We start from the raw sequence: 20,753 nt of genomic DNA on the forward strand, positions 1-20,753 counted from the left end.
ACGACGACCACAACAATACATTTGTTTGTGTATGCTTTCATTTGCTCTCTGTGTTTATACATATTACCATAAGTTAAATGTGGCTTTTCCAATTAAAATTTTAAGACCGAGAAGTGGAAATCCAAGGCAAACTTGCTAAATAAAGGTTTACCATGTGCTTAATTGCTCGATCGAAACGTTCTTCATAAGCACTCTGAGTACTAACTAAGGCACTAAAGACTCCTATCTCTCTGCATCCACAAAGCAAGCATATTAGTGTACACTCCCAAAAACACAACAACTACTCCACACATCAAATCAAAGAAAAAAATAATTGATTGAGGCACACAAATGAATTAGAGAAATGAAAAGGATCTGGAGAGGAGTGATGATCATATCATCTTTGAGCTGATAAAGTTGACTCTAAAGGTGAGAACAGAATGATAGGGAACTATACAGCTGAATTGTGAAGACCTCTGTCATGCCGTCCATGGCTTCATTGGATGAGCCACTCTTGAGGTACTCAGTCTCCATTCAGAGCATGAATCAATGGCTCCTGATTAGATTTGGGGGGGTTACTATTCTGTTTTTGTTTGTTGTGACATCTTCCCTCGCTTTGTGAGGTCTCTGTGCTCCTGCCTGACAAAGGCACCACCTCCTTCGATGGAGGAAGAGAGAAATGGAGAGACAGGAACTGGGGGAGGGGCATTATGGAGAGGGGCCGTCAAGGCTGTATCTTGTAGTTCTTGTGTTATATTCTGCTGAGCTGTTGCGTGCAGACGCAAATGTTAGCATTTGTGCTTTCATGTATCAATCTTCCTGTGTTTTTGACACATGCAACAGCAAAGTATTAGCAGTCTTGGAGCGCCACTGTTAAATATGCATTAGCAGAGTACGTGCTTATGTGTGGTCTAAGATGAAACCTGATTAATTTTTTTTCTCTGTATGTCTATTCCTGGAGGTTTCTGCTACTATTAGACCCTATTTTGTTCCTGCCACTCCTCTCTATTCAGCAGGGGAATTGAAAGAAGAACATGATGTAAAAGAAAGACATCTGCAAATGATGATGGTTCCAAAGTTTCCAAGTACTCATTGTAGTAGAAAATGCATGTCAAAATGACATCCTGTCATGTATTTGATAGCCACTTCAGGTGAAAGTTCATAGTGGAAACTAAGTTGAATGAAAGCACCACATGTCTCACTATTTCACTGCATGAGTTACATGTAAAACCCACTATGAGGTTCAGTGCACGTTATACTGTAAAATCTTCAATAAAGGAAATTTGTAGTGGGAAATGTTTACCATAAGCTGTTGGGGAAAATATCCCCACTGCATTCCAGCCAAGCCAAGGTCAATCGCAAGTAAACTGCCTATGTGATAAGGGGCTGAAAGAATCCGATAAGCTCTAAATCTAAATAGGGCCAAAGCATCTGCCTTAATAATAAATGTGCCGTGCTAAAAGGTTACTTGAACTGCCGAATTCAAATTTAATTGAGGCTGTGTGTTGAATAATTAATCTTTTTCCCAGGGAACACAGGGCGCACTGGACAAGCCAATGCTGAGAGCCCAGGGACACACAGAGAGAAGGAGAGAGAGAGAGAAACAGGCGAAGATGGAAGGAATACAGCAAGTAGTGCTGCGCCAGCCCACGCCACCATCCCATGAACCCTGCCAGAGCGCGACCCACTACACAACACAGTCAGGGCATGATGTCATCCGCCACACCATCACCCTGGTAACCAGCCTACGTGCGTGTGTTTGTGTGCAGAAGGGAATAAAGAAATCAACCTTCCAAAAACTGAACACAAAGCAAAGCCAAAATAAAGAGGCTGGAATCAAAGCATTAGCTGGAGGAAAAAAGCACCATGAGAAGATGGTCGGAATCTTTTTTGTTATTATTGTTGTTGTTGTGTTACAAAGCCAATATAAAGATGAGCGTTTAACGTCTATCTTTAATGTTTGTATCAGTTTGCCCCCACTCATACTCCTCCTCCTCCTCCTTTCCTTCCTCTGTAGGTATTTCAGTTGGAGGCGTCTTCTTAGATCTGTGCCTTTTAATGCTGACTGCCGCAAATCTTTTGAGGCCGACTACAAAAGCAAGCTGGCAGTAAACTTTTCCCCCTGAAGGAGAAAGAGAGGAGTGCTCGTTGGGATTGCACCACTCTGGGGAATCTCCTCCCCGACATGGGCTGATCTAGGGACACCACTGCCCCTCGTCTGCCCTGACTGGCCCCCAAAGACACACACACACACACACACACACACGCACACACACACACACACCTGAAACAGCAAAAAAGCTTTTGTGCGTTTGCCGTGGCTACGTGTCGATTTTGTTCGGTCCATGTAGATGATTAAGTAAGGATCCTTTTATGTGTTGTTGTTACATGTTTATGATGTGCCTTGCTGCATGCATTAAAGCACATTGCATATGTAAATACAATATTGTGCATAATTGTAGTCGTTTTATTTCAACAGTTCTGTCGGGCTGCCGACTGGCAAGGCACCAGCAGCAGTCTGGGTTTTCTAGGTTTTCTACCCCCACCCCCCTCTCTCTCTCTCTCTCTCTCTCTCCCTACTATCAGCCCTCTCTGGGTATAAGGCAGCTCCGCTCCATTGTTGATCTGACTCTGGGCTACATTGCTGAGGTGGCGGATTGTGGCGTAGAGATGCCTCTGTCAGGAACGTGCTTATCCTCTCGCTCTAGCCACCCTCTTATACATAAAATATCAAACATCTGAGGGACAATATGCTGACCTGCTGTGACCTCCACACATGCGTACGCACACAAAAGGGAGCGCACTTACCCACACACACACACACACAAACACACACACACACCGGGAAACAGAGACACATACACACACGCGTGCTCAGATGAATACTGGCATAAAGCGACACACACACAAACGCTCAGAGAGCTCAAGTCGGCTCACATCCCCCACTCATACGTGCCTTGACTTTTTTCCATCACCACTGCATCCCTCAGATGATGTATTTGCGACATCTGGCGGTGCTCACTATATTCATGGGTACAGAGATACAACGTGTGTAGGGGGAGAGTGAGAGAGAGGAGAGAAAAAGAGCCACGGTTGGCAGAGAGACTCAGGGAAAGCAGGACAAAAAAGCAAGGGAAGGCACCCCTAGCCAGGGGGACATAGACGGACGGATTCATTGGCAAATATACTATAAGTCGTGCGGCGAGTACCTCAAATTCCACAGCAAAAGGCTTGGGTACCCCCTAGTGGGCGCCCAGCGGAAATCTGGCCCTTTTGGCGTTGTGGGGGTGTTGTGGAGCTGTGGTGGGCTGCCATGAATCCATAGGGGTCAGAGGTCAGCCTTCTTGAGTTGCAGTGACATCATGACAATGGGACACTTCTAGAGCCTCAGAAACACAAGCTGATCCATTCTGCTGAGGCTAAGGCACCAGGCCCCTCTTTCCCACACATTCACACCCTCTGCCAGACAGCATGAGAGGGAGCGAGAGAGAGAGCAGAGGGGTGAATGTGTAGGCCTCACCCCAAGAACCCCCACCCTCCCACCCGCATCTCTCTTTCATTCTTTCTCTCCCTCTCTTTCTTTCAGTGGCTAGATTAAAAGAGATGGCTTAATTCTGTCTAATTATCTACCCTTACCCTCTCCCTGCTTCCTCCCCCTCTTTTTTTTCTCCCTTTCCCTATATTTCAGTGTGTGGATACTAATTAGCTGATGTGAATTGTATCTACTATACAAATAGACTGTGCAATTATGTGAAAAAATGATATTCCTGCCTCTTAAAACTTCTTTTTTTTTTTAAACACCAGCAGTATGAGCTTGAGTTTGTTTCTTGTCCCCGCTGAGGTAGTACAGAAATAATCCAGCAGTGTAGCTGTCTTAGCTGTGGACCAATCCTCACTATGATACCATGACTGATGATATTCATCACACATTATCGAATTGCTCAGATAATTGCAAGACATTAGGGGAAAGCCTTGTGTGAAAGGCCCTAAACACTGAACGGCACTGTCGACTAAACCTACAACATTACTGCAATCTCGACATTAGAAAAACATTTGAATCATCACTCTAACTGCATTAGCTCAACAATAAACAATCCATTTTCACTTACACGTTCATTTGCTTTATGTAATACTACTGCAATCTCTGTGCGTGTGTGTGTGAGTGTTTTGTATGTAAGCATGCGTGACTGCATGCACATTACATAAGCAGAAATCACATTAATGAGATCATACACTGGTGTTGAAAGTGCTAATTAGTTGCCGGGCTGAGGGTGAGGAAACCAGGCGAGGATTCTAGTGACTTCAACCATTGTTTCCTAATCCCCTCCACACATTCATAATTCATTCCATCATGGACGGCAATGAGACAGCGCAGCTCGTTTTGTCTCTTTTTCTTTCTCTCTGGTAGGGGAGATGATGGTTTTCTTTTTTTTTAACCCATCTCTATTTCCTTCTTGCTGTGAGGTTTCACTGCGATCATAATAAAATGTGCAAGCGAGGGATGTTCGCCTCGGGACCCAACTGTCGGGCCACTTTGACAGCTTCATTTGTGGTGTCACTCTTTGATCCTTCCTGTCACTGATATCCAACTCCACTGAACATACATTTGCCCCCCAACCCAAATAAATAAATAAGTACTGAACTGTGCAGAGCCGAGTGAGGCAAGGTTTTCAAGCTAGATGGCTGTTTGCTGCTGGGAACTAGCTCGCCTCCACCCCTCCACCCCTTTAGCTCTCCCTCCACTGCAGAGATGCATCGACACCCCCAGGGCTGATCCCTTTGTAAATGCTCTCTGACACACACCCACCTACCCACATACACGCACACAAACAAACACACACAACCCTGTACAGAAATAACAGCAAGACATGCCAACAGTAACTCCCTTAGCATATAGTGCATATTCCCAGAGTGCACCATTACTGCGTGGAAGAGTGTAAGAAAGAGAGGTGTGTGTTAAGATATGAAGAGTAAGGTGCAACACCAAACAACAGAAACATACAGATACACCTGGTAATATATATATATGGGTCAGGTTGTGATACAGAGAAAAACAGATAGCAGGAGGGAGAGCCGGAGGGGACTGATTATGATCGGTGCTGTCAAGTTTGAGATGATGAGATGACAGATATCATCCATATCAGCTCTCAGTGATACAGATACAGAGAGACAGATATCATCCCACACTGGCCTTCCACTGCATGGACGCAACCACCTCAAGAGGAAGTGATGTGTCAACAGAATCCAAGGCTGTTACTTCATGTCAAATTGCATGTTTGTGCCCTAAAAAAATTGTATAACATTTATTTAATTTCTTCTTCTTAGGCCAAACACATTTTGAAAATCTTAATGGATAACGGACAAAACATTTGCTCTTTGGGTGTAATAATACGCACACACATTATCACCATCATAATAAGAGAATATTGCTAATGAATTTATCTGACATATTAAATGTATCTTTAAATGTTCACGCACTTTGAATTTGTTTTCCCTTTAACAGCTGTTTTTTGTGGCTATGTTTTTGTTAGTCTTTAAGATTTTAGGGCTTTTATGCCCTTTATTGAACAGGATATCTTGAAGACAAGGGGGGGGGCAACATGCAGCAAAGGGCTGCTGGTAGGATTCAAACTCGCGGCCGCTGCCATGGACTCAGCCTAAATGAGGCGCACACTCTTCTGGGAAAGCTAGAAGTCACCCTATTCTGTGGTTATGTTTAGGAACTCATAGCATTTGGTTAATGTTAGGGAGCTTAATTTGATACTGAAAAAGTAAACAGTCACTTGAAGTGCAAGACCGTACATGTTAAAGCGTTGCATTTTTTTCTAAAGATGTTTTTGCATTTTTAGGCACTTGATAGGACAGCTAAAAACATGAAAAGGGAAAGATAGGTTGAATGAAATGCAACAAAGGGTCACAGGTTGGAATTAAACTCATGGCTGCTGCAGCAAGGACTGAGCCTCTCTAAATGGGGCACAGGTGCCCCCCTAAGCGCGATCTTTACCTAACCTTACCAAAGTGCTTTTGTTGCCTAAATTTAACAACACGTTAGACTCAGGATGAGGACTCCTGTCTCTTGAGTTAAAGTCCTGTGCTTTGTATGTGCACCCTCCAACCACATCCACCTCACAATATGTTTACACTATAAGATTTCATGACAATGACAATGTTTCCATGTCAACACTTTTTAGGCAGCCATTATGTTTCACTTAAAATGTAATAGGCAAAACACACAACAGCTCTAGTATATACACAACATATTTCTGGGAGTCAGGGTTGACGAGACCACAACAAGAGATGTAAAAAAAATGTGACTATGTCGTAATACTGTACAATGTTGCTTTTCAGATGTGAAAGACATGAGCCCAATTTGTCCTGATGCAACCATGTCTGCTTCTAGGCTGCAAGAGTATATTTTTACCCTCCAAAAATGCTTCACTCCCAATGTCTTTCATTTGCGATTGAGCACTAAGATTTTGTTGCCTGCCTTCTTTTCTTTTTTACCACAAGTGCTTCAAATATCTTCACAACTGTTTAAAAACATTCATATTTGTTTTCCACAGCAATAACTACGCACGAGAAAGACCAACTTTCAACCAAAACATGCACCTGAACTTCATAACTAACTTCTTAACTTAAGAAGGAATATTTGTATTTGTAACTTTCTTTAACAAGCATTCCAACATGTTAAGTCCCATTAATGCTCAGATGATCACATACACTTCAATAAATATGGACATGGTGTACATATAGGTGGACCTCATTGAAACGTCTTTACTGTTGGCAGGCTCTGAGATTACTGCAGGCATTTTGACCGCTCCACCAGGCATGTGGCCATCACAACTAAAGACCCTACAGAGGTGGGATGGCCTTCCAAGACAGAAAAAGAGAAAAAGAGAAAAGAGATGGTATGAGAGATGAGTGTGTGTGTGCGTGTGTGTTTGTGCATTAGTGCGTGCATGTGTGCGTGCATGTGCATGTGTGTTGACAAGATGGAGAAGAGAAACAGAAAAGACACGAGCAGGAAGAGACTCACCTTGAGAGGAAGTGAGGATGAGAGGAAGGAGGGAGTCGAGCCACCTTTAAACTTCAACTCCTTTGTCAGATGTGTGTAAGTACTGGATTGAGAGCTAGTGGCAGGCTATATGGAGAGCACTGGGAGAGGCTCACCTTGAGGGGAAGAGCTAAAACCTCCAACATCCAGACTACTTTATGAGACGGTGTAATAAGAAGTGAATGGACAGATACCGGTAAGGTGCATGTGCAAGGAGAGTGGAAACAGAAAGGCCTCAGAGTGAGGCTAACCTTGAGAACAGTGAGGGGCAGAGAGAAGGTCTACCACACTGTGATAAGAAGGGCTCTTTCAAAGGGCTGGAGGAGGAACACTCAGACAGGAGGGCTCGGCAGGCTGACTGATTGCAAGGTACAGCCCAAGGGTCACATTCTGACTCAATGAGGGCAGAGACACTGGACACACATGCATACTCACACATACCAGGCCCACAAGACCCATCCATTCACCCATACGTGAACACTCTATACCCCTCTGACCAGCTCTTCATCATTAAACGTCAAACTCAAGATGAATAGAAGACAGATTACAAAACAGATGGAGTGATAGGAGGCCAGATAGGAAGAGACAGGACAGGGAGGCTCGACAGTAATCTAAATGTCCTTTCCTATGATTGTCATTGGCATTCTTGTAGACTGGCATGTAGCAGTACAATATGTCAAATAATACCACTCACCGTTCAGTCTGCTGTAAAGGGTATACCTGTTTCCATAATGTCACAAGGAGAGAAGAAAAAACATTTAAAAAAAGATGCTTCCAGCAAGCCTATGTCCTGCATCCAAAGAATCCATCAAGATCACTAAATGTCTCCAGTGGCAAATTCAATCACACAGACTGTTCTTAACAGTCATGACAAAGCAATACAGAGGAAAACAAAGATATTTGTTTTCTTAAAGAAACGAAGGAGAGAAAAAAATGGATTCCTGCAAAGGCAATTCACCTCAGAGGAAAAATTCCTTTCCCTTCATGTTTTAATTTTTTTTCTTTCCCTCCTTCCCTTTTACTTTGTCTTATGTCAAAAACAACTTGGGCTAACATCCCAAGCTGTCACATCAAGGCCATCCCCTGCATCTTACAAAGGGGAGAATTCAGCAGTTGGGTGGAGCGGCAAAGCTCTCAGACACCCAACCATCGTTTACACACATGAGGTGTAAAGACTGACGAAAAAAAGAACGAATTATTTGAACCAGAGTTTGTGCCCTGAGGACAAACCCATTAAAGCACAGTGAAGGAGGTTTTCCATGAAATAACTGAACAAATACTGTAGATATGGATGAAATGCTTGGGGTAGTAGGAGATCTAAATTCCAACCTTTTAAGCTGTTTAAAAACAATGTAAAAAAAAAAGAAAAAAAAAAAAGAATCCTCCCAAATGATTACCGTGTAATTGTTATCCATCAAATACAGAACAGTGCTTAAGAACGCCTTGCTTATCAACCAACTCTGAACACAGCTACAGCTGCAACAGGATCACAACCCAGTGCTATAACAGAGTCTTTCATCATGTCTGAGTGGACACACACAGACACACATACACGCTTTCAACATCAGCAGATGCTTTCAACCATTAACATCATAGAAGCCAGATAAGTGTGCCCCCTCTTTTGAAACAACCACCGGGGAGGTGAGAGGCCTTGTAGTCAACATACTCAATGATCAAAGACTCAGTAAAACATGACCCATGATGGTTTCTCTGAGAAGATAGGAGAGGGGGAGCCAGAGCAGGTAAAAGGAGAAAGAGTTGAAAGAAACATAGAGTAAAAATCCACAAAGGTCGAGAAACAGAGAGTGGGAGGTAAGGGGAAGGGAGAGAGCAAGCACACACTTACCATTTGCCACTGATAAACAGCCTACCTGGTCACCACATGCACATAAATAAGGTTGGGCATCAACAACTATAACAGAAATTCATCAACAACTATAATAGAAATTGTATTGTTTAGAATGAGCTTTTGGATTGTTAAAAATGAAGTTTCTACTTGCTGTGCATCTATCTGTGTCACAGATTCCAAGTGCATCAATGCATTTGTTTAACCTGGTTAGGTTAGGCTCCTGTTGCCATTGAAAAGTGTCCCTAAGCTTTGCGTAAAACGGTAGCGATACAGCAAAATGTTAATTGATTAAATGCTAGGTAAACACACCTGTTATACTGTTTAATGATCCCCAATGGGGGGGATACAACTTACACTCTGTTTTTGAAAGCAATAACCAAACACAGGCCTGAAATACACACACACACACACACAACCCGTTCCTGCACAAATGGAGAGATGTCAGAGTGAGTGCAGAAGGGGGGGGGGTATGGGGCCTTGCCCAGGAAGTGAGGTAACATCTCCTCTGCTACCAATCCCCACTCTGTACTTTGGTCCACACGGGGACTTGAACCAGCAACCCTCTGATTCACAACCCAACTCCTTACGGGCTGAGGTACTGCCAACCCTAATGACATGACAGAGCATTTTATGCAGCATGGTGCAATAATGCTATGGATTTTATTAGCTTATTAGCATGTTTGCTGAGGCTGGTTCATCCAACTGTTGTCTCTCAGCTTAAACATGGTAAGAAAGAGAGTGTTACATTCTTCTTACAAAATACCTTGCAAAATACAGTATGTCAAATCATCTGCTGACTCAAGTAATAAAGTATGCTCAAATTAGAATTAAGCAAGCAAGGAATCAGAATTGAGAATTGAATTGAAATGATAGGAATCAATATGCAAATCTCTCTTCAATCTTCTATCTTTAATAACTATGGGGTAAAGGTAGTGAAGGCATGTAAAAGCAGCAATGGGAAAGGAGAGGAGAGGAGAAGAGGAGAGGAGAGGATGAAAACAGAGGGTTGACCCCAGTTGGAGTGTTCACTCTGGCTGTCTGTAGATTTGTCAAGACAAGTGCACCTCTGTGCTTACCTGTAATGGCACAGGGGCAGAGGGCGGGACAGGCTATTTCAATTCAGTGACAGCGTGTCTGAGTAGGTCTAAGTGTTTGTGTGTGTGTGTCTGTGTGTGTGTGTGTGTGTGTGTGTGTGGGGGGGGGGGGGGGGGGGGGGGGGGGGGGGGGGGGATTTGTCTGTGATACAAGAGAGTGATGAAGAACGGCAAAGAAAAAGTGGAAACAAGTGTAGAAAGAGCTCTTGGACAATAGGTGGAGGGGCAAAGTGTAAAGATGACCACATTAGAATATGAATCCAGGGCCTTGGGCACTCTTGGCACTTAAAGAGCCCCTAAAGTCAAGTGTCAACTATTATGTGTCATCAGTGTTGACACAGGGTCACAGAGCAGGACGGAGGAGGTCAGCGACGGTGCTCACACTCCCTATCAACATGCACAATTTAACAGTCCCACAGAGTGCAAAAAGGCCTTGCTGTCATTTGAGTGGAAAATAGGCTTTGCAGTGTCAAGAACAAGAACAATTTTTTTATATAGGATTTTCTTGTACAGGCTGAGACACTGTCTCTGAGATTCATTTACAGTAGGTGAACAGTCATATTTGCACAGACACATTCAGCTAATAATATGATATTTCACATAACACACAACATGCGCATTAAAGTCTGTAAAATTCACAGATGGACCTCATTTCCTCTGATTAACTATCAAATAAGTACAAATAAAACACACAGGCAACATGCTGACTGTATAAAATGCTTCAGTTGTTTGCTGCTAAACCAGCTCTGTAATTACCTGAAGGATGTTTTAAATTGTTGCATGTTCTACTCTTAATATTACTCAACGCTTTAGCAGCCCTCGAAGTGAGATTGATTGGATAAATCAGTCAGAATTATGAGAAAACAGGAGGTCTGCCAATCAGCGATGTGTGGTTTCAGAATTTGTGTGGCTGTATTTGTGTACATCAGCACATGTACAGTACATGTTTGTTGGGATGTGTGCATATCAATGTGTGTGTTTGTGTGTGTGTGTGTGTGTGTGTGTGTGTGTGTGTGTAAGTATATAGGGCTGACAGCTGGGCTTGTTCAAAAGGCTTACCGAGCATTCTGCCTGTTTGGGAAGCAACAAGCGCATAGTCTATCTGAACAAGGATCTAAAACCTGTGTCAACAACATAGTGCAACTGGAGTACACAGCCACTAAGTCAACATGCTATCATTCACATACCAATGCACAAGCAGGTCTGAATTATTATATTCTAATATGCTGCAGTTTTAACAGAAAAAAAGGTGACAAAAAGACAAATGTATTTTTTCCCAGGTCAAAAGGAAAGAAATTAATATAGAAAAACACTCAAATTTAGAGACACATTTGTGTTGTTTTCACGTGTTTGTGTGTGTTTCCCTGTATGTGTGTGTGCAGGTAGTGTGTTTGTTCTTGCCACTTTTGCATGTGTGTATCGGATGCCAATGTATGTCCACCAGTACAACGGCACACTGTGTGTCAGTCCATCAGCATGTTGGCATCACAGCCCTTCACTAAGTCCCAGATTAACAGTGACAGGCAGAGATCCCTCTAATTATCTCTTCCTGGACCACATGCAAATGGCAGAGCCGCACAGAAAGCAGCGATTGGCTGGGGAAGCCTGAGCGCTGCCGTCGGGCTAATGAGCCTGGCGACAGGATACAACCTTGTGATGTACCACCAAAACAAACCCTTACCGTCACACACGTTCACACATACACACACACACAGACACACATTCAAAATTATATATTAAATTGTGTTTGAGGCATTTAGCCAATGCCCTTTTTGAATAAGTACAGAGAGGCTGAACATTTTGGACAGAAACCAAATGAAAGTCTTATACTTTTTTTGGAAAAGTGATGATCTCTCCAACTCCTATGCTACAGTGGTGCATGAGCACACACAAATAGACAAATACACATTAACGTTTACAATTGTCTTTGTATGGGTCAAACTAGTATTACTCATTCCGTCATTAGCCATATTAACACCACTACTATTACTGTATGACTGATATGCAGCAGAGCTCTTCCTAACTGCAGTATTGACTCAGTAAACACAGAATATATTTTAAAATCATGTTTCACTTCATAGAATTTACAGTATAATCCTTGCACACACTCATCAAACATTCAAACATTCTAAAGCCAGAAACCTAACTCAGTGTAACCTCCAGAGGGTCTGAATAAAGATGGGAGATGGAATAGAATAGTAAGGGAATGATGGACTGGAACAGACGGTCACAGTCTGGCTCTTGACAATGCACTGCTTCAGCCAGCTAAAAAAGTCAACTCAGTAAATCAGCAGGAAACGTGGCAACAGCGTCAAACAGTCCACCCTGTCTTGAACTGAGTCCCAGTCCATCTAAACTGATTGACAAAACTGGTTCCAGTGGCAAAATATGTACTTTTATTGGGGACGGAGCTAACAAAAACAAATACCCAGTAGACTTATTTAAAATTTGTAAGCAAACGTTTCTACAAAGTTCCCAAAGTCAGGTGTAGCAAAAAAATACATGAGGTATAATGGGTGGTAAGTTACCAAAACACCATAGTGAACGTTTTTTTGTTTGCCGCGGTATTGCAGTACATTTTTGAATAGTAGTAGATATTAGTACTACCGTATAAGAGTCCCGATGACAGCTCACAATTTCACCCAGTGTAATGTGGCAGGGCTTATTCGGCATTTTCTTCAAGCACCCATCATTTTCAGTAGGTTGTACACAATTTGATAGACAGAGAACATGCCACTTGCTGGGTTGTCATTAGCCTCTTACTTCTGATTTGCACCCTAGAAAAAAACTTAAAGTTGCTACATTATGGCTCGTTTCATATTTATAAAATCCTGGTTTAAATAGCTGCTTATAAGGTCTGTGTAGCAAAAAGTGATCTTGCAAGAGAGTAGTTCAGCTTTGTGAGGCTTTAACTGCACAATGCTGGCATGACAACAACAGAAATTCCTTCCCTCCACCACCGTTACACATACTGAAGACAAAAGCATAGCTTTCTATTGCGGTGTGGAGCACCATCTTTGTATGTGTACCACTAAAATACCCCAGTGTATTTGGGCAGCCTTGGGACTTGCCATTTTTAATCAGGAACGGGTGGCTTTGTTTTGTCCCTGTTCCATCAGGCATATCCCTCCATCCTTGGAGGGCTTTGCCGTAGATTAAGTGGTATTTTCATTTAGCTCTGGTGTTACAGAGTCTCTCCAACTATTCTTCCATCGATGGTTGGAAGTTGGAACAATCACAGAGGTTGCTATTTATGGTATGAAAGTATCTGAAATCACAATGTCTGTGAAAAAGAGGTCAGATGAAACTGCAGAAAGTTCACAATACACGAGGGATAACCAGATAATCCTGTTGAGAAGCTTGCCTTGTGGCATAAGCACTATGCACCGACAATCCTGTCACTGAATAGTGATATTACTGTATTGTAGTAGTGTTAACAATTGTAACCAATTCAAAGCCTTTGGGAGTGGAGATTTCAGCAGTAAAATGGTTAGAATATGATATGTGGTATAATAACCAGTAATAGATGGGAAAACTCATTTAGACATGACTGAATATACATGAAGGCATGCACGTTTAACTCCCACATGCACCACTGAATGGTCTGTAGAGCAGAAGTAACAGGTGAAAATATTCTTATATGTGTCAGCATCAATATGCTGTACACTTAGAGCTGGACACAGTGAACAGTATGTATTGACCTGCCTTTTATCTCCATTACTTTAAGTTAATTCAAAACTATTCAAAAGCTTGACCAACGCAAAATCATTGTCTTAACGACATTCACAGGATAATGAATTAGGATTTATTTATGTTACAAGAGAATTTGTATGGCCGAGGTTGGAGAAAAAGATATTTTTCAACTGTATTGCACCACAAAGTACAGTCTCCGGTAACCACAGAGAACAGAACAATGTGCAGTAATGACTGATGTCTCTTGTCTCCACAATGGTGTGACCATGACCACTCTCTGAGAAGATAGATTTGCCTCCACCCTGCAGATCGTTTTTAGATGGACAAGTCAAATATTTCAGATGTATCACACCGAGGCATCACGCTGGAGGTGAGAGGAGGTAAAAGGAGAACAAGAGACAAATACAACAGAGGGGAAAAAGAGAGAGCGAGGGAGAGGGGAGGGAGGAGGGAGGAAAAGTGCGTCCAGCTTGCCTGCCTGGCTGACAGTTGACTCTGTTGGATGTGACTTTCACAGTCTGCTGGCGGTTTGTGTGGAAGCCATCACATCTGTGACTGGCCGTTTGATTAATGAGCCTCTCAGCTTGTCTGTGCAGTTTGAGGAGGGGCCACGGCCTTATCCCAGGCATCACTGATTTATTCGCCTTTGGAGCAAACCTCCAAATATCACACACACTGAAATATAACAGGGAACATTCACACACATGCAGGCGGACACATGTACACCCTCCATGATATGCATACAGTATACAAGTTGGTGCAGTGCAGATGCATACGCACACAGACAGGCTTGGAAACAGAAGCACAAGCTCATCCCTCTCCTCTACCACCTGCTTACGGCTAATGAAAACCTCAATGTGTCAGTGCTGTCCAGGGGTAGCGAAGACAAAACACACCATGTATAACCAAGCAGACAAAAGATGTATTCTGTCTCCACCAACACAAACTCCCATCCCTAGCTGTCAGTCAGCGGAGGGGACACACACAAGGGGATCGACGAGAGAAGAAAGAAGCCCTTCCTCAATGACACATCACACTCTCCTGATTTTCAAAAGTGACAAGTCTTTTGAATTTCGGGCCTCACAAGACAGAGAGCCTGATGATGGCTTGAGAGCGTTTCTTCTTGTTTCTTTGGCAGCATCAGCCGTGAAATGTCACTCTGGCTAACCTTGAAGCTCTGTTCTCCTGTGTTGTTTAATGCTTCCAAGACTAGGGCAACCAACTGCTCAAAATGGTACAGTAACATCGCCCTTTAAATCAGATAAATGATTCCAGAAACATTTCCAGGTACATAAATGTGCATACGCGTGTGCATAACCTCACACAGGCATGCTCATGTACTCTCACACACACACACGCTCATGTTCTATCACACACACACATACACACACACACAAAACCCTACCAACCACAAGCACGCACTCCCACATTCCCCGAAGCGTAAAGTAAGACTATTAATCCAGACACACTGAGATCCAGCTTCTCCCCAGGTTGATCAGCGTCCGTGGAGGAAGACGAACATTCTGACATATTTGTTTTTATTTTATTCCCTGAGAAAAAGGCCCGCCATATGGCAGAGCCCAGGAACAGATGGCGATTGCCCACTTCCTGAAAGCACAAGCGTCTATCGCTGCAATTTAAGGAGCCGCTCAAGCAAGAGAATGCCACAGACTGGCATTTTTCCACAAACTGCTATTGTTATGGACCTGAGGGGTAACAGCAACAATGTAGAGGAAGTGCTTTAGTGTTCAGTAGTTACAGTGTCGCTTAAGCTACCAAATCTAGGGGTCAATGCTGCTAGTACTCTCTTACTGTCAATGTATGAAATTAAATTGTAAGAACGAGTGCTTACTCTCTGCATTAGCTGAAAAAAATATCTAACTTTAATTTATCTGCTGGCCAATCATTCACTGTTTACTGGCCAATGTATGAAGTCTGTTGTCCCATGATTTCCGGAAACGGTACGTGGAGCAATGGAGCAGCGTTGTAGATGTAAGCAAGAATGTCCTTGGGTGATATTAGGTCCTTATGATGGAGTGGAGGAGCCGCCCTGTGACACATCAAGCTTCATCTCTCATTCTCGGCTACCCCTTATCAACCAGGTCAGAGGACCTTTTCTGACATACAGAAACAAGGTAGGTGTCTCAAAGAGTCACCTTGGCAGATGACAGTTAAAATGTGACTTTCTATCCATGGCAATGCTCCATACTTTTCTCAGAGAATTGCTTCATTTTCCTTGGATTGGAAAAGATAAATGACAGAAAAGGCTACAGTTTATGAAGTCCTTGTAGCACAATGAGAGTTAAAATAAGAATAGAGGATGTTAAAGGGTAAGCCAGGACCAAACAGATGAGTTATCCATTGATCATTAGTCAAAGAAAAACTATTGTGTATCAGTTGAATCACTTGGCACTTTGACTCCATGCTTTACAACAAATGACAGCTTATATTTTGAAGTCAAAGAGTGAGGCAATGTGGACACTATTCAATCTGTAGTTCAAGTCAATTAACACAAAACCCTTGATGTCCAATTTGTTCAAGGTGAAACAGCAAGCACATATTTAACCTGAGTAAGTAATGTAATTGACTTTGGCATTTCATAAAAGAACCTTGCTGCTAATACCAATAAGGAACTGAGTGAATACGCATCACGATGGTTAATAGAAATCTGTCCTTTAGTGCTATTGAGGTCTGCCCGTGGACTTTGATTATTGAATACTGTATGAGGTGGTATTTCTGCAGGACGCCTCTTTCATAAGTCAACTGTACAAAAGTATTAATAACAGTGTATTGGCTGACATGATGTTGTGGTATGAATGATGGTGTTAAAGTAATTAAGATGTGGTTTTAAATAAAAGAAAAAACAGAAACAGAAAACCCAAATCAAAAATTATAATTAAAAGAAAGTATCTCTCTGTGGGTCATGACGGAAAGAACGAGATCCAGGGAACAAGCGCCCAAAATGGGTTTCCTCGGGAGGGTGGCTGGCGTCTCCCTTAGAGATAGGGTGAGAAGCACAGTTATCTGGAAGGAGCCTCAAAAGGAGCCAGTTGAGGTGGTTCGGGCATCTGGTAAGGATGCCTCCTGGGCGCCTCCCTTGGGAGGTTTTCCAGGCACATCCAACTGGGAGGAGGCCTTGAGGAAGACCCAGGACTAGGTGGAGGGATTATATCTCCAACCTGGCCTGGGAACACCTCGGGATCCCCCAGTCGGAGTTGGTTAATGTGGGTCGGGAAAGGGAAGTTTGTGTCCCCTGCTGGAGCTGCTGCCCCTGCGACTCATTACCCGACACCGGCTAAGCGGGCGAAGATGTATGGATAGATGGAGTATTTCTGTGGAAATGGAGAGCCTGAGTCTGGCTTTGAGACAACCAGCTATCCTTTCAGTCACTCAGTCAGTCAGTCCATAATTCATCCATAGATGAACTTTTGAAAACTGCCATTTATCAAAAAAGGCCAAGATTGAGTCAAACTCCTAGCCATTCAGTTAAAATACCTTGCAGTTTGTCATTTATCCACCTAAACTGCCTTTTTACATCCATTGAACCAACGAGTCAGTAACCAAAGCAGTCCACCAGTTAGTCAGCCAATTAACCAGCAAATAAGACAGTTAAAAAGTTAGCCCACCTACAAGTCATCTATCTTTCCATTCAAACTTCCAGCCTGCCAGGAAGCCAGGTCAGCCAGTCAACCCTGGGGGTCTTGGGGTAGTATTAATCAGTCTGGTTTCTGCTGAAAAGCTCAATCTGCAGATGATGGATGAGCCATCGTGCTGAGGGAGCTAAAGTGACAGGTGACAAAGAAGGACACACACACTTGTATAAATCCTTCCTGTCTGGCTACACCATCAAGGTGCAAGCAGGGTGAAAGTGTGTGTGTTTGTGTGTGTGTGTGTGTGTGTGTGTGTGTGTATACACAGGCAAGTGTCTCAGCATGTGTCCTGCCCTGCTAATGAAGTCATCTGAACAGTGATTTAACAGCCCTGGTGTAAAAGCCTACCGCCCTTAACTCACAGCCTTGCTCCATTAGAATGTGATATAAACCCTGGGCACAATAACTGTCCTGCCACTGTAACAATATATAGGAGGCCAATGGGCCACACTGCTAACTTACACAGTCAAGGGAGTGAAAAAATTAATTGGCTGTGTACAGAAAAAGGGAAGTCATTCAAGGAGACTAAAACTCACAAGACAGAAAATACAGACCACAAGGTCACAGTGATAGGTGTTTCCATACACTATGAGACCGTGTTATTACTATTTACATTGTCAAGAGTGTAAGATTGTATCCTCTGGTTTATCTAACAACTGGAGGGAGTAAAAGAGTAATTGTTGCAAAGCCTCTGTGAAAACAGCCGAGGGCACTTCGCTCTGCAGTTATGCAGAAAGCATTATCCTTATCTGCACTAACAAACGGATCAGTGGATCCAACATCAGTGCGCTTATCCCGTGAATGGTCTTCTACGGCTTGAGAGATATTTTTGAGTCCAAGATGGATCTGAGGAAAACTTTGACAGCTTACATGTCGCCAGCCGTGAAACTAACTTCCAGCTCTGTGCAAGTGTCTCAGGCAGAACCAAAGCCATTCTCCAAATCCTCCATGAAATCTGCTCTTCTGGCCCAACAAAGAAAGGCTAATGAGGCAAATGGCAGAATCTCAAACACTTTGATACTGTGAGATTAGGGTGAATTATATAACCTTTACCCCCTCCCACTCCCATCCATCCTCATAGTTTGTGGTGCCTTGTCAGTGTTGACAGCTCTCTCTCTCTCTTTGTCACTCACAATTTCAAATTGCGTTCAATCTCTTCTTTTTCCTCTCTCTCTTCCTATCTGGCTTCATATCAACTTCATTCAGTTTCTATTCATGTATGTCCCAACACTAATTTGGCTCAGTCAAGCAATGACAGTATCTGTTTTAACATGCAACAAAGCAGCATATAAGAGGAGGAATAATGGAGTGTATGTGTGTGTGTGTGTGTGTGTGTGTGTGTGTGTGTGTGTGGGAAGAGGGGGTAGAAGCATGAAGGCATGAAGCGCGTCACAGCTCAGAGCTGCGTACTTCACCCTTATTAGACCTGTGTCCTTGGCAGATGTAGAGCTTGCCCTTTGTTAGAAAGGTGTGTGTGTGTTACAATGGCGGTGATTTAGAATGGATTGGGCGTAGGCGTGAAGACAGGGTGCAGTAGCCCCATGGCTCCCTGATAGCTGGCAGCGTGACAGCTGCGAATGGAGAACAGGGAACAGCCTGAAGTATTGCCATCTAATATGTGTCACATACCTGCATAAATATTTATGCCCATTGCAGAGCAGAACAGGAGAGGAGGGGGGAAGTGGAGGATGGGATGGGAGTGGTGGACTTGAGCGAAAAAACTCTTCAATTGGGTAACACTAAGATAGCTGCTCGTTTTCCCTATCAAACTACTTTTCTGGTTATTTCAAGCCTTAAAAGTACCCGAACAGCAGGCATACCTCAATTACCAAAATCTGCAAACATTTTGTCAATGCAGACAGTCTGCCACACATCCTTTTCCAAACAGTTCTTCCCATAGCTCAGCCTCCATTGTGGAAGCCACAGGAGCCCTTGGACCTTTGAACAAAGCGGAAGTTTGAACCTCTGATGAAGAGCAGCTAGGCTATACGATCCCCAATGACTGGAGCTTATGCCGAAGTTAAGTCAAAAAGGGAAGGGAAACTGGCCTCAAGTGTCTCAAGTGAACAGCTCATTTTGTACAGGTAAAGGCACGACTACAGCACAAGCCTCTGTGGAGTGGGGGCTTTTATTACATGGAAAGACTGCTCAAAAACAAAAACACCTGTGAGGATCATAATAACACAACAGGAAAATCATACTCACACTTGCGTTTGCATGCATGCACACACCGCTGCAAACAGAACATGTGTAACTGTAACAAGTGAAAGAAGTGTTTTACCTATTGGCCAGCAGAGTTTTGAAGGTGACCTGACTCATGCCCTGATAGGCTGACAGCAGCCTCGGCCAGTCCCATGCCCAGTCCACCACTGCACTCTGTTGATGTATGAGGATAACGTATTGTTAGTTATTAATCAGGGTTAATACCATCAGTGCATTACTGCTCCAGCTGGGACCCACTAACAAAGGAGAAGGGGGGTCCCCAGCGCAGGCAACAGACACCGGGCGATCAATCATGTCCGCACAAGAAGGTTTTTATTCCAATAAGACAGCAATTAATTTATAAATCCATTTGGGGGGATGTAGCCATCATTTATAGAAAGATAAATCAATTTTGGGAGGGAGTCGTTACTCTTGCGACTGCTCTGCTTTTTTTCTTACCATCTTCAATGGCACCCCGCCAAAGCCCCCCTTCTCTCTCCTTCTATCTCTCTCCATCCCGCTCTCTATTTTTCGTAAATGTACACACACAAACACACTTGGCACTAGCACCATATTGGGAAAGCAAATAAAAATCAGATTGCTTTGATTGCCAAAATGTCACTCTTAACTCCAGGCTGAGTTTTATTGACAAAAGAAGGAGAACTCCACTTGTTCTCTCCATCCATCCATCCCCCCCTCTGCTCCTTTCTCATAGGTGATTGATGGATGTAACTCCCCCCCCCCTCTCCATTTTATTTGACAAACAACACAGGCACCTGAAGCGGAGAAGGCATTTTAATCATTCTCTTAATAGGGTGTTTCTATGCAAAGCTATGCAGCCTCCTGTGATAAGCCGAAAACAGGCAAAGTCTTAGGATTAAAAGTGTCTGTTCTTAAAAAAAAAAACAATAGCAGCAACACAGATACATTGTAAGGGATGTGATGTGTGTATAAATATATCTAATCCATTTTAAAAAGTAAAAGGAAACACAAAAGTCTGTCTTGAGGAAATACTAGCTTTTGGTGATTGTTTTGTGTGATATCAGCGCTGGTTCCCTTGATAGTCGGGGAGAAATAAGTGACGGGGAAGCTGACAACGCTCAAGTTGAGCAAAAACTACCTGTAGCCAACGTATCCCTTCATGTAGAAGAAAATCTAACAATTAACTGAACATCACGGTAATACTCCTGGGGATAAGTTTGGGGCTAAAAGGGTATACGGTTCAAAGCCCC

The 20,753-nt window shown here is 43.2% G+C and overlaps 1 protein-coding gene across 3 annotated transcripts in view; it reads right to left on the reverse strand.

The window, feature by feature from the left end:
- kiaa0825 (KIAA0825 ortholog) overlaps positions 1-20,753 on the reverse strand; it is a 118,970-nt gene that overhangs the window by 45,213 nt on the left and 53,004 nt on the right. For all 3 annotated transcript variants that reach the window (XM_034870953.1, XM_034870952.1, XM_034870951.1), the window contains exon 22: positions 19,601-19,695. In XM_034870953.1, the coding sequence (XP_034726844.1) occupies positions 19,601-19,695 (95 nt within the window). The remainder of the gene's footprint in view (positions 1-19,600; positions 19,696-20,753) is intronic.

The sequence above is a fragment of the Etheostoma cragini genome, chromosome 5 (genome assembly GCF_013103735.1).
Source record: "Etheostoma cragini isolate CJK2018 chromosome 5, CSU_Ecrag_1.0, whole genome shotgun sequence".
In the NCBI taxonomy this organism is placed as follows: domain Eukaryota; kingdom Metazoa; phylum Chordata; class Actinopteri; order Perciformes; family Percidae; genus Etheostoma; species Etheostoma cragini.